At 37.6% G+C, this 15,832-nt stretch overlaps 1 protein-coding gene across 1 annotated transcript in view; it reads right to left on the bottom strand.

Annotated features, from left to right (window-relative positions):
- RAB10 (RAB10, member RAS oncogene family) overlaps positions 1-15,832 on the bottom strand; it is a 98,894-nt gene that overhangs the window by 16,849 nt on the left and 66,213 nt on the right. Inside the window, exons 2-3 of the mRNA XM_012652514.1 lie at positions 15,167-15,227; positions 1,607-1,745 (exon numbers count right to left, since the gene is read on the bottom strand). Coding sequence (XP_012507968.1) covers positions 1,607-1,745; positions 15,167-15,227 — 200 coding nt within the window. The remainder of the gene's footprint in view (positions 1-1,606; positions 1,746-15,166; positions 15,228-15,832) is intronic.

Below are 15,832 nucleotides of genomic sequence, written 5' to 3'. Positions count from 1 at the left end.
GAGTCTCACTCTGTTGCCCAGGCTAGAGTGCCATGGCATCAGCTTAGCTCACAGCAACCTCAAACTCCTGGGCTCAAGCGATCCTCCTGCCTCAGCCTTCCGAGTAGATGGGACTACAGGCACGTGCCACCATGCCCAGCTAATTTTTTTCTATATATATATTTTAATTGTCCAGCTAATTTCTTTCTATTTTTAGTAGAGACAGGGTCTCGCTCTTGCTCAGCTCGAACTCCTGAGCTCAACTCAAGCAATCCACCCACCTCGGCCTCCCAGAATGCTAGGATTACAGGCGTGAGCCACCGCGCCTGGCCTACACAGACTATTTGGTCAGAGTATAAAATAAAGGATAAGGAAATTAAAATGAAGCCTTTTTTGTTTCAAGATCTGTGTATGTTTTACTAGTTATTAAATAATCAGAGGCTTCTCCTTGAAGATTTATTCTAGCAATGAAAAAGTAGTAATGAGTGAAAGGATGACATTGCTAGTGAACCATCTAAGAGAAAAAAAATCACTGCATACAACACCCCCTTTGTTTGCTTAACCAACTGTGGTTTAACTTGTCTTTAAGAGTTTGTTTCAACAGCAGTTGAAGAGTACTGAGTAGACAGAAAGGGCACAGCTCTCCCCCACATCTGTCCAGACCACATTCCAAGGAGACTGCTAAAGTCAGTATAGCAGAGAAAAAACAACTGCCCCCGATATCATTCTACAACAATAAAAGCCCAAGCCACTTTTATTCAGGGCAGGCACTAGCACTTCTTTCTTTCTTTCCTGCCACCATGCCCTTTCCTCTCTTGGAAAGTAAAATAAACTTCTTGCTTCAAATCTATCCTAATCTTTGAGTTGAGAATTCTTTCTTAGCCTGTGGTACGAGTTCCCACCCTAACAATGAGCCCTTAGGATTACTACTAGTAAAAGTATTTATCTTGGGTCTTATAATATATTGGTTTAAGACTTGATCATCGTGTACCAAGCCAAAACTTAAAGAGTTGGTCTTAATGAAATTTAAAGCCTAAAAGGAAGCAAGCAATAAGACATGAAAAATAATTCTAACAAGAAATCAACTATGCTGTAGCACAGAAACAGACATGCTTTGATAACACAACTTTACCTAATAAAATTGACATCTTCACATGCAATGATATGGCACTATTTTCTTGGTTAGGTTTTTATTACATTAGTATTCCATACATTCCAAAATGTCTAGAAGCAATATAATTTTTCTATAACTTATAAAAAAAATTATCACTGGAAAGTTCATTCATTCATTCAATAAAAATTTACTGAGAAAGAATTCATTTAGAGAAAAGCAATGTAAAACCCCTGGTAGCTTTTATTTGTGGCCATTGTATAAGAAGACTGTATAGAATTTTTGGGTAATTCGGTAACTGCCTTTGATGGAATTCTAAATAGACTGCTCAAAAGTTTTTTAAAATAGTAAAAGCAAAGAATAACATTAACCTTTAAAAAGTAGAAATATCTCAATAATAATGACTTCAATAATAACAGTACATTATATCCTGAAGATCAATTGGAATATTAATTCTTCCTAACCAAGCACACAAATGTGTGTTCATGAAGGGCTTACGCAACTTCTAGGTCTTACCTCGTCTATGTTTCTAAGCCATTTGCTGATGTTTTCAAAACTTTTACCATTGGTGATGTCATATACTAGCATGATACCCATTGCTCCTCTGTAATAGGAGGTTGTGATGGTGTGAAATCGTTCCTGGCCTGCTGTATCCCTGAAATAAACAGCCAATAATTTCTATTAAGCATTTTGATATCACTCCATTCCACATAAAGGACAAAACAAGAGAATAAATAGACGGAGATTAAAACCCACTATCTACCACAAAGCAAAACGGAACCAACACTCATTTAACTCTTAAACAGTAAACAATTATGGTTTTTCATAAATATATATAAGAACTTTTTAGTTGAAGGAAATTAATGACCTACCCATACTGGATGAAAATCTGAAAAGGAAAACAGTAGAAAGTGACACATAAAACTCTTGAAGTTATTTAATAACACCAGCAAGCACCATAAAAACTCTTTGAATTTCATTTTATTTAGTGATTTATAGTTCCACAATGTAATACAAAAGCATGTGGAATTTTAGAACATTAAAGGACTACACCATAGTATAGCCACACATACATTTAGAACTATTTTTAAAAAGTTGTAAAGATAACTGCATTTATAAATAACAAGACAGAAATATGTAAATAACAGTATTTTTCATTATTATTTAATGTCTTCAAGCCAAAGGTTTAAGATATATTTTGCTCCTGTAATTATACCTTCTCATTCACATCACTAATTTCTTCTACTTTTATGGATCATTCTCATTAGTTTACAAACATGTTTTTAGTATCTCCTATCCTTTTTTAAAAAGCAAAAATAAACAAAAACCCCACTCTTAACCCAACATCCCTCCAACTAACACTTCATTTCTCTATTCCTCTTCCCAGCTAACATTTTTAAAATATTTTGAAATAATTGTAGCCTTACAGGAAGTTACAAAAATGATACAGAGAGGTCCTGGGTACCCTTCACCCAGTTTTTCCCAATGGCAACACTTTACAAGATTGTAGTATAATAGCGAAACCAGGAAACCAATGTTGGTACAATCTACAGACCTTATTCAGATTTCACATTTTTTTCCAACATGCACACACACATTCATCTATCTATATGTGTATATATATGTAGTTCTCTGCAATATTATCAGAGGGATAAATTTGTGTAACCACCACCACAAACAGAACTGCTACATCACCTCCCTGACCCCACAGTCCCTAAACTCTGGCCAAAATCTGTTTTCCGTGTCCATAATTTTTTCATTTCCAGAATGTTACATAAACGGAATCATGCAGGAGACTATTTTTTGAAATTGGCATTTATCACTTTTTTCAGCATGGTACCTTTGAGATCCTCTCCAAATTGTCATATGTGATACTAGTCTGTCCCATTTTATTTCTGAGTAGTATTCTATGGCAGTGGTCCCCAACCTTTTTGGCACCAGGGACCAGTTTCATAGAAGACAATTTTTCCATGTGGGAGTCGGGAAGGCAGAGCTCAGGCAGTGATAGGAGCAATAGGAAGATGAAGTTTCACTTGCTCTCCCCCAGCTCACATCCTGCTGTGCCCCAACCCCATTCCTAAGTTTCATGGAAGACAATTTTTTCACAGATGGGGGGGTGGGTGTTGGTGGAGCTCTGTGGCCCAGTCCCTAATAGGTCACAGACCTGTACCAGTCCATGGCCCAGGGATTGGGGACCAAAGTTCTATGGTATAGATGTACCACAATTGGTTTAATCATTCACCTATGGAAGGACATTTGTGTTGTTTCCAGTTTTCGGCTATTACAGATGAAGTGCTATGAACATTCATGTATAGGTTTCTGAGTGGACATAAGTTTTCATTTCTCTGGGATAAATGCCCAGGAATGTTATTTATGGGTCACATGTTAAGTGTATATTTAACTTTATAAGAAACTGCCAAACTTTTCCAGGGTGGCTGTGCCACTAGCAATGTATGAGAGATTCAGTTTCTCCACATCCTTACCAGCATTTGATGTTGTCATTTTTTTTATTTTAGTTGTTCTAATAGGGCATATAGTGATATTTCATTATCATTTTAATTTGTATTTCCCTGTGGCTAAGATATTGAACATTTTTTCATGTGATTATTTGCCATCCATACATCCTCTCTAATGAAGTATGCTTATGTCTTTTGCTCATTCAACTAATTGGATCGTTTGCTTTTTTACTGTCGACTTTTCAGAGTTCTTTTCATATATAAGTCCTTTGTCAGATATGTATGGTTTGCAAATATTTTCTCCAAGTCTGTAACTAATGTTTTCATTCTCTTAATGAGGTATTTTATAGGGTATTTTATAGCTTTTAATTTTGTGGGAGCCCAATTAATTTACTGATTTTTTTCTTTTATGGATGTTTTTAGTGTCACATCCTAAGAACTCTTTACCCAGTTTTACTTAGGTCCCAATGATTTTCTCCTATATTTTCTTTCTAAAAAATGGTTTTATTACGGTTTTATAAATTGATGATATATTCTGAGTTAATTTTGGTACAAAATGTAAATTTTAAGTAGGTTTTACCTATGGGTGTCCAATTGCTCCAGCATCATTGTCAAAAATATGTAGGTCATAGTTCAGTCTATGGGTTCTTTATTCTGTTCCAATGCCCTATGTGTCTAGGTCTCCATTACCACACTTGTGTTGGTTTACTGTAGCTAAATAAAAAGTCTTAAAACCAGGAAGACTGACTCTTCCCACTTATTTTACTTTGTCAAAGTTGTTTTAGATATCCTAGCCTTTCCATACAAATTTTCAGATAAGCCTGTCTACATTTACAAAAAAATCTTCCCAGCAAACTTCTGTAAAGAGTTGTCTCTAGTTGCTGTTTCCCCACATTCATTCTTCAACTGTTTCTAATCGGACTGCTATTATTAAACATTCTACCAAAACTCCCCTTCAAAAGGTCTCCAATAACATTCTGGATGTCAAATCCAATAGTTACTTCCTTTTTATAAACAGTCCTGCATTTCTTAACAACAGGGATATGTTCTGAGAAATGCATCATTAGGCAATTTCAACCTTGTGCAAACACCACAGAATGTACTTACATCAAACCTAGAGGGTATAGCCTACTACACACCCAGACTATATGGTATAGCCTGTCACTCTTCGGCTACAAACCTGGACAGCATGTAACAGGCAACTGTAACACAATGGTAGTATCTGTGTATCTAACCATATCCAAACATAGAAAAGGTACAGTAAAAATACAGTATTATAATCTTATGGGACCACCATCATATATTCAGCAGGTCATTGACCAAAACATCATCATGTGGGACATGACTGTATCTTAATCACTAAGCAGGAGTCCACACAGTTGACCGCGTTCTCTTTTTGAAACACTTTATTCTCATGACTTCAGATGCCACATGTTTCTGTTATTCTAGGTCATCAGCTACTCATTCACAGTACCTTTTGTGGCATTCTAAGATTCAGAGATGATGGGCTATCATTCTCTACACAGTAGCCAGAATAATCTTTAAACATATGTTTCATCATGTATTTCTACTTAAAACATCCAACAGCTTCACAACGGGGAAAAATAGGCTTTTCAACAAATGCTGTTGGAACAACTGAATATCCCCATGTAAAAAAGTAACATTGGAACCCCACCCCATACCATATTTAAAAATTAACTCAAAACAGATTTAAGACCTAAATGTAAGAGGTAAAACTGTAAAAACTCTTAGAAGAAAACACAGGAGGACATCTTCATGATCTTGGATTTAGCAACTGTCTATTAGACATGTCACCAAACCACAAGCAACAAAAGAAAAAACAGGTTAAATGGACTTCATTAAAATTAAAAACTTGTATTTCAATGGACATTCAAGAAGGTGAGAAGACAATCCACACACAGGATGAAAGAAACTATTTGCAAATCATGCATTTGATAAGGGACTTGTGTATGCAGAATATATAAAGAACTCTTACAACTTAACAATAAAAGGATAAATGACCAAACTTAAAAACAGGCAAAGGATCTAAACAGACATTTCTCCAAAGGTATACAAATAGCCAATGAGCACATAAGCAGCAGCTCAATGTCATTAGTTTTAGTGAAATGCAAATCACCTATCCATCAGTAAGATGGCTATAATCAAAAAGACAATAACACACGGTGATAAGGATGTAGACAAACTGGAACCCTCATACACTGTTGGTGGCAATGTAATATGATGCAGTCACTATGGAAAACAGTGCAGTAGTTCCTCAAAACATTAAACATATAGCTACCACATAATCCAGCAATTCTACTTCTAGGTAAACAAGAGAAATGAAAACATACGTCTACACAAAAATTTAAACACAAATGTTCACAACAACATTATTCATAATAGCCAAAACGTGGAAACGACCCATCAATTGATGAATGGATAAATAAAATGTGGTATAGCCAGACAGTGGAATATTATTCAGCCATAAAAAGTAATGAAGTACTGACATGGACCAACCTTGATAACATTATGCTAAGCTAAAGAAACCACTCACAAAAGACCACATATTAATGATTCCGTATACATGAAATGTCCAGAATAGGAAAATCTAGAGAGACATAAAATAGGTTAGTGGTTGCCCTGGCCAGGGAGTTGGGAGGATGGAGAGTATGGGGCTTCTTTTTAGGGGAGATAAAAATGTTCTACAATTGTGAGGATTGTTGTACAACAACCTTGTGAATATACCAAACCCCATTAAATCATACTTTAAATGGGTAAATTGTATGGCATGTGAATTACATCTCAGTAAAGCCATTAAAAATAAACTAAAACATGGCCAGGCTTTTAAAAAAAAAAACAAACTTCCAACGGCAACTCATTATAACCAGAATCAATTCCAAACTCTTTATTGTGGGCTTTACAAAGCCTTACAAGGTTTATATCTTTTCTGGCTCCCATGATTTTGAGGCACTCTTTCCCCTAAACCACTAGAGCCACATTTTTTATGTCCCTAAATTCACAAGCTTGTTCCACTGCCTGTACACTATTGGCTCCTCAATTTTTTCACATTTTGAATGAGCTTATTACCATGTTCATACATCTGCCATCTATCCATCAATTCAAATATTTATTGAATGTCTACTATGTGCTAGGCATTATGCAAAAATGTACACAGAACATGGGTTTGGAGTCAAATTCAAGTTTATTCTTAGGTTCCACTCCTCCTCCTAGCTGGTTGACCTTTGGAGGTACCTTAACCTCCTTGCACCTAAGTTTTTTTCATTTATAAACAATTAGGGGGGTTAAGTAACAATTAGGAGGAATATTTTCTATAAAAATATGCAAAGATGTAATAACGTCACTATAGAAGACTGAAAATTTAATTCCATGTTTTTAAGATGTTCTAACAACACTCTAAGTCAAAACCATCTTTATAGATTTATAGATGCTCTATGATATTAAGAGCTCTCTCAAGTAATTTTACTTATTTACCTTTTTTTTTTTTTTTTTTTGAGACAGAGTCTCACTCTGTTGCCCTGGCTAGAGTGCTGTGGCATCAGCCTAGCTCACAACAACCTCAAACTCCTGGGCTCAGGCGATCCTTCTGCCTTAGCCTCCCGAGTACCTGGGACTACAGGCATGCGCCACCATGCCCGGCTAATTTTTTCTATATATTTTTAGTTGTCTGATTAATTTCTTTCTATTTTTAGTAGAGACGGGGTCTCGCTCTTGCTCAGGCTGGTTTCGAACTCCTGAGCTCAAACAATCCGCCTGTCTCGGCCTCCCAGAGTGCTAGGATTACAGGTGTGAGCCACCGCGCCCGGCCACTTATTTACTTTTTTAAGTCTTACTCACTCTGTCACCCACGCTCGAGTACAGAGGCATAATCATAGCTCATCATAACCTTGAATTCCTGGGCTCAAATGATCCTCCTGCCTGAGCCTCTCAAAGTGCCAGGATTACAGGTATGAGCCACTGCACCTGGCCTCAAGTTAACGTTTATCTGTGCTTAAGCAGTACTTAAAGCTGCCTCACAAGGAAAAACCTAGCTTTGCCTGTAGCCTATTTCTGTAATGTAAAATAAAATGGTTTTTCATTTAGCTAAGTGAAAGACTTGGTTGAACTTTTCAATTTTCTTAAGAAAAATATCAGCCCTCTCACTTGCTCATTTCATCTCAAAGTATATAAATCTGCTCTTTAAAATAAGGGAAAATATCCCATTTTCTCATCCTACAAGTATTTATTGAGCAAATACTATATGCTAGATAATATTTTAGGAATTAAAGGTAAAGTCATAAACAAAACAAAAATTCCTGCCTTAACAGAGTTTACATTCTACTGAGGATAGACAACAAATAAATAAAACATGGAACGTCAGAGGATAAATGCCAAGGAGACAAAAAGTAAAGCAAGAAAAGAAATTAAGCCTTCTCCAAGAAAATACCAAATAGTGGATGCTGCCAGTGTTATGGAAGGGCCTGAAGGCCCGGGAGTCCCTGGAATGGAGGCTTCAGCAGCAGCAACTAGGCTGGGTTGCAGCCAAGGCTTCAGAAGTCAAGGAGGCAAGGATAAAGACAAAGAGTAGGACTGTTCACTTTTTCCTGGGGATATCCTTCAAGGATGAGGATTTGAAGTTTATGCCCATGCAAAAACAGACCTGCATTGGCCATTGGACCAGTTTCAAGGCATTTGTCACCATCAGGGATGACAACAGTCATGTCAGTCATGGGAGTTAACTGCTCCAAGATAGTAGTGATGGCCTTCCACAGGGCGATGATCCCGGCCAAGCTCCCCATCATCCACATGCAGTGAAGTTACTCGGGGAACAAGATCAGCAAGCCCCACAGTCCCTTGCAGGTGACCACTACGGCTCTGTGCTGGTGGCCACATACCAGTCCCCAGCAGCACTGGCATCATCTCAGCTCGTGCCCAAGAAGCTGTTCCCGGTGGCTGGTATCAAAGACCACTAAACTACTTAGCCAGGGGCTATACTGCCACCCAAGGCAACTTAGCAAGGCCACCTGTGATATCATCTCCAAGATCTACAGCTATCTTACTCCTGACATGTCTGGAAAGAGATCCTGTTCACTAAGTTTCCCTACCAGGAATTCATGGACTACCTTGTAAAGAATCATACCAGAGTCTCCATGCAAAGGACCCAAGCTCCAGCTGAGGCTACTATGTAGTGTTTCTATACAACAAAAATAAATAAAGTGAATTAATTTGGTCTTTTTAAAAAGGCAGGTGGGGAGATTAGGGGCCAATATTGGAGGTGGGGTAAGCATTAGTGCAATTTTAAATAGGGTGTGAGGGAAGGTCTCATTGGGAAGATAAAGATAATAAGGATGTGAGCCACATAAACATACGGGAGAACAGTGTTCCAAGAAGAAGCACAAGCGCAAAAGGTCCCGAGGCAAAGTGTAAGGAACAAAAGGAGGTCATGTGGCGGGAATGAAATAAGTGAGGGGAGACTAGCATAGGATCAAACAGGTATGCAGTAGGAAATGCAGATTGTGTCGGATCTTACAGTTTTGTAAGTCTTTTATAGTTCTCTGCAAGAACTTTAGCTTTTCCTCTGAGAGAAATGGGAAGTCTTGTCAGAGGGTTCTGCGAAAAGAAATGACTTAACCTGGGTTTAAAAAGAGTCATTTTGTTTACTGTGTTGAAAATGGGTGTGGGTATGTACAGATGGTGCACGCACAGAAGGAGAATTAGGAGGTTACACAGTACCCATCCAAAAAACTGCCAAGAGAAACATCATTAAAAAAAAAAAACCATCTGAGAGGTATGCTATCAATTCTTCTACATTTGATCCTTGAATCAGGTTAAACCACCAAGAGGCTAAACTGCACTCACACATTTGTATTTATGTATTTATTTACATTCTCAAACCACAATCTTTATCTACATTATTTTTAATATTATGTCAATTTATTAAGAATCATCATAAGAAGTAGCTTTATGATATAACTTATTCTGTATTTGTTATAATCTGGTTTTCCCCTTAAGAATGTGGGTAGCCCACCCCACCACCCCCGCTTTCCTGCCTTGGCTGCCAAGAAGTTTACAGGTAAATTTTATAAATTAGACAAACAATGAGTTGTATATTTATATCTCCCATTTTTCTCATTTCCAATTTGCTGTTTTATCTTTTATTAATCTTATGCATTTAGTTACAAAGTGCCTTAAATCAAGTAGAAATGTTTTCATGAAAAAAATAAAGATTTTTCTCATTATGGCAGAAATAGCTTAATTCTTTTCTGTACTGGTAAAAAGAAGTGTAACTATTTCTATCCCCTTACAGACAAGTTAAAGTCTCCTACTTAAAATCCAGGCTGGAAATGTACTTATCTAAGACAAAGACTGCAGGACTTGGGCTTCAGGTAGTGCCTAACAACTATAGTGTAGGAAGCACAGGAAACTTTCATTTCGATTTTGTCATAATTAATAACCACTGAGAGAGACAATCTTCCACAGCACTCCACTATGAATGCCACCCGCAACACTTTCTAGCTATTATATGCTACTTTCTTCACATTATACAATTAACAAATTATATATACACTTTGCTGTCAAACCTATGACTAAATTCTCCAGCAAGAAAGAACACACTGCAAAAGATGCTATTTAGCTAAATCTACATCAACAGCACCTAGAAAAGGGGTTTTATATTGTAATGCTGGTTAGTTATGAAATGTCAACATAAAAGATACTAAAATATTAATGGCCCCTCTGAAAAGAAAACTCATCACTATTTATGTCTAGAGTAAGTTTGTTTTAATCCATGGCATTTTACTCCCTCTGTTCTTTGATTTTTGTCTCCATCTTCCAGAATCTCTTATACTCAGTTATTCTCCCCCTTTTTATGTAATCTTCCCATTAAAAATTTTTGAAGCATTCTATATCCCATTTTCATTTACGTATTTTAAAGTTATACTTTTAGGCCGGCCGCGGTGGCTCATGCCTTTAATCCTAGCACTCTGGGAGGCCGAGGTGGGCGGATTGTTTGAGCTCAGGAGTTCGAGACCAGCCTGAGCAAGAGCGAGACCTCGTCTCTACTAAAAATAGAAAGAAATGATCTGGACAACTAAAAATATATAGAAAAAATTAGCCGGGCATGGTGGCGCATGCCTGTAGTCCCAGCTACTCGGGAGGCTGAGGCAGGAGGATCGCTTGAGCCCAGGAGTTTGAGGTTGCTGTGAGCCAGGCTGACGCCACAGCACTCACTCTAGCCAGGGCAACAGAGTCACACTCTGTCTCAAAAAAAAAAAAAAAAGTTATACTTTTAAACATGATTGTATCTACCCCACATAAGGATCTAGCTTCTTGATCTCAAACTATCCTTTTCCTGGGTCATGTCTCTATTTTCATTATACTAGCCCCTAACAATTGTTTAGACAATCAATAATATTTCAAACCAGGGAACAGGGTCCTTCCCTCTAGGCTAACTGGCAACCCTTTGCCCTGGGCTAAAAAGAGCCACAGCTGCTTGTTCATTGGTCAAATTATTTTTAGGTTTACATATATATATATGCCCAAGCCTAATCCAACCTAGCAGGCTGAATCCAACAAGCAAAAGAAGGTGTTAAACATATGAAGCACATTAAACATTGTATATATTCATGACGTCTTTTTATGTCACCATAGTACACGTTTCTAGGCCTATTTTCTTTTCTTTTCTTTTTTATTGAGACAGGGTTCTGCTTTGTTGCCCAGACCGGAGTGCGGTGGCATCATCACAGCTCACTGTAACCGCAAACCCCTGGGCTCAAATTATTCTCTTGCCTCAGCCTCGTCAGTAGGCAGGACTACAGAAGAGCATCACCATACTTGGCTAATTTTGCTGTTTTTTTTTTTTTTTTTTTGCAGAGACAGGGTCTCACTCTTGCTCAGGTTGGTCTTGAACTCCTGGCCTCCAGGAATCCTCCTGCCTCAGCCACCCAGAGTGCTGGGATTACAGATGTGAGCCTTTAAGCCTGTTTTCAAAACTACTGTTTCCCTCTGCTGTTAAAATTTTTTTTCTTCCCAGACTACTTAGTATAATCAAGATTCTGAAATTATAACCCAATAGCAGAATCTTCCTTACATAAAATAATAGATACATAGCTAAGAAATATTGTGAAATACTATTTTTCCCACTGGCATATCACAAAAGCAGTGATATGTTCCCAGGAAGCAAAATTGTTTATTTCCTTAATTGTTAGTACCACACTCAGGGTTAGGGAAGCTGTGTACTCTGACAGTTACTTTTGGTGCGGACACTGACTGACAGCACTGGAACAGACCAGAGGCAACATCAATCTGCTCTTTAAGGCGGACCCCCAATTTCATAACTTTGTGTGTTTTGGTAACATAATGAAGTTATTCCTTCCTTTATAAATTATGTTAAATTTCACATGCCACGTTTTATTTTAAGAAGACCTGGATTTCCTCATAGATACACAATTTCTCTATACCCAAAATATCGTAAATTTAAATTATGGTTATCTTCATCCAAAAATACTTTTTCAAAAGTAAAAAGCCTGATAGCTGCCCTCTCAGAGATTACACCGGTGGGGATAGAACAAACACGTAAATTTATATATAATCACAAATTGTGATAAATGCTAGCAAGGTAAACAGGGTGAAGTGATGGACAGTGGGGTAAGAAAGAAAGAAGTAGTAATCTAGATAAGAATGATCAGGGAGGTCCTCTCTATAGAGGTGAGTTTTAAGGTGAGAGGTCAAGTTTGAATAGTAATCAACCAAAGTTATTCAGTCAACAAATATTTACTGAGCATCTTATTTGCCGGGTGTTGGTGGGGGGAATATAAGCATAAATCAGACAGATGGGACCCTTACTCATGAAAAATCTTGTAGTTTAGTGTAGTAACAATAGGGACCATATTTTTTAAAATATAGTAAGTCCAGATACCAAAAAGTATGACAAAGATAAACTAGGAAAAACGTGATAGTGCCTGGAGACTCGGTTTCTTAGAACGCACGGCCTCTCAAAGGGCAACAGCAAATTGAGATCTGAATGAGAGAACTGAATGAGAGAAGGCAACAGGGCAAAGATCTGATGAGAAGCATTCCAAGCATAAAGAACATTAAAAGTACAAAGGCCCTGAGATGGGAACATGCTTGGTATGCTAAAGGGAGGGAAAAAAGGCCACAGTAACTGGAGCAAAGCTAATGAGAGATGTGGTTAGAGGGGACAGTAGCCAGAACCTTGAGTTTTCAAATTTCATTTCTGTTGAAATGGGAAGCCTCTGAAATGAAGTGGTATTTTAGAATGTTCAGCCTAGTTATGTGGAGTGTGGGCAGGAGGGAAGGGGGGTTGTCTACAGGGCATGTACAAAGGCCCTAAGTTAGAAAAGAACTTGCCATGTCTATGCACTTGAAAGAAAATCAGTGAGGGCCGGAGACTATACACAGTAAGGAGAGAGAACAGTACCAGATGAGGTCAGAAAGGTGCACAAGGGCCCACCCTGTAAACTGTGGTAAAGAATTTGGATTTGGAATTTAGATTTTCATTTGAAATGCAATGGAAGGTCAAAGGGACTATAAACAGGGGAAGGAATAACAACTATGATCAGATTTATATTTGTACATAGTTACTCTGGCTAATACGTGGAAAAAGTACCGGAAGGGGCAAAAGGTGAAGCAAGGACCTATTAGAATATTAAGAGCTTACTACAGGCCAGGCCAAGACTGTCTCAAAAAAAAAGGGAGGGTGGCAGAGGAGCTATTACAATAGTTCAAAAAAGAGGTAATGGTGGCTTGACTACGGAGGTAACAATGGAAATGGAGAATTACAGGTAGATTCCAGACATATTTTGGAGAGAAAATCCACAGGGCTTGCTAATGAATTAAATGTGGGGATTAAAGAATTGGGAAGAATCCAACATGAACCCCAAGCATCTGACACCTTACATAGGTAAGGCAACACCCCATGGCATCCTACCAAAGGTAGATGGTTCATTCTTCTACAAAATGAAACTACTAGTTTCAGGTAATTGTGTTGACATTAAATTTGCCGCTGGCACAAAATACAGATGTTGACAGTGGCAGACATACCTGACCCCTATCCCCTCAAAAACAAAGAAAAGGCAGACTTGAAGTAATTTAACTATGGCTATTTTCCTGATCAAACCCACTACTCTATGGAAAATGTAGGTATCAAAATCTACTATGGTGGAAATTTTCTGCAGATACGGGATGTTAAAAGTTAGGCTGCCTCTCCATCACTCAAACAAGCTAATTTTAGGCCTGGATACATATGCCCTGGCAAGGGTGAAGACCCACCTCCAGCCTTAATCAATAGACTGAAAAGATTCCTGTAAAGAAAGTAAGGCATGGGCTGGGCGCAGTGGCTCACGCCTGTAATCCTAGCACTCTGGGAGGCTGACAGAGGTGGGAGGATAGCTTGAGCTCAGGAGTTCGAGACCAGCCTGAGCAAGAGTGAGTCCCCGCCTCAACTAAAAATAGAAAAAATTAGCTGGGTGTCGTGAAACGAGTCTGTAGTCCCAGCTACTTGGGAGGCTGAAGCAGGATTGCCTGAGCCCAAGAGTTTGAGGTTGCTGTGAGCTAGGCTGACGCCAAGGCACTCACCTGGGCAACAGAGTGAAACACTGTCTCAAAAAAAAAAAAAAAAAGACAAAGCTTTAGCACAGACTGAAGTACTCAGCAATAAAAAGTAATGAACTTATTGATAATTTTGAAAATAATTATGGTGAGTGAAGAAGATGCCCCATCCCCAAAAAAAGCCAAAGAAAAAAGAACACGCTATATGATTTCATTATATACAGTACTAGAAAATGGAAAGTAGTCTCTAGTGACAGAAAACAGAAAAGTAGGCTGCCTGGGGACCAGGAATAGTGGGGAAGAAGGGATCACAAAGGATTACAAGGAGGCTTAAGGAAACTTTTGAGGTGATGGATATATTCATTATCTTGACTGCGGTGATGGTTTTATAGGTTTATACATAAGTCAAAACCTATCAAACTTTAAATATGTACAGTTCATTATGTCAGTTATACCTCAACAAAGATATTTTTTAAACAGGAATAACATATCTTACAGGGTCCCTGTTAGTAATTAATGGGTTAATACATACAATACTCATAAAACATAATACTCACTGAAAAATAATGCTATTATAATTTTAAAGTCTACGATTCAGACTTGAATACAAATTCAAAGTATTTTATTTTATTTCTGTGGGCAAAACCATATACAAACTAATAAAAATAATGCCTATAAAAAGATAAAACACATTAAAGAAAATCAATATTTTAGCAAAGCATTGTGCTAAGAAAAGCTTCACATAGATTATTTCACGTAATTCTTATGACAATTCTTTGAGATAGGCAGTATTATCTTCATTTTACATATAAAGATATAAGAGCCTAACAGTGAGTATGTAACTTGTCCGAGTTCATACAGTAAGTGGAAAAAACTGAACAGCCAGATCTCATGGACTCCAAAGTCCACGGCAATAGTTTTTTACATCACTAAAAGGATTACTTGCTTTAGAAAGGGAAGTCCCACAGAATCTAAACTGGTGACAAAGAAGAATTTCACTGCCAAACCTTAAGAAACCTGGCATTCTGATATATAAAATAAGTAAATCACTTACCATATCTGTAGCTTGATCTTCTTTCCTTGTAATTCAACTGTTTTGATCTTAAAGTCTATTCCTACAACACAGAAAAAAAGGTAAATTGTAACTGTGGCTTTGTGCTTGGCTGTACTAAAATTATTAATAGTTGGAGTAAAAATGCTTACACTTCTTAAACTTGTATTTGTCTGGTTCTGGATACTCAGTAAGTACACAATTCTGAGCATATGTGTCCAATTTTAAACCTGAGTAATATAAAGATCCAAGATGGCAGGAGAAGTAACTATAGAAAGTTTTCATAAATTAGGAAACAAGAAACTAAATTTTAAAATATTTAATATTTTAGTGCATAAGAATAAAAGATGTTTCTCAGTAAAAAATATAGCCTTCACTAGCTTGCAGAACAAAAAGAAAACCATCAGGGACAGAGGGTCATTTCCTAATGATAAAGCAGTCAATTCTTGAGGAAGGCATAAAAATACATACTTTAGCACCTAATTAACACAGAGCTTCAAAATACATTAAGCAAGCCAGTACGGTGGCTCACAACCATAATCCTAGCACTCTGGGAGGCTGAGGCCAGAGGATAACTTGAAATCAGGAGTTTGAGACCAGCCTGACCAAGAGCAAGACCCTGTCTCTACTAAAAATAGAAAAATTAGCTGGGCATCATGGTGCACGCCT

Source organism: Propithecus coquereli, unplaced genomic scaffold (genome assembly GCF_000956105.1).
Source record: "Propithecus coquereli isolate 6110/MARCELLA unplaced genomic scaffold, Pcoq_1.0 Scaffold39, whole genome shotgun sequence".
Lineage (NCBI taxonomy): Eukaryota > Metazoa > Chordata > Mammalia > Primates > Indriidae > Propithecus > Propithecus coquereli.
Note: the sequence above shows the minus strand (reverse complement) of the source record. Positions and strands in the feature narration are given on the sequence as shown.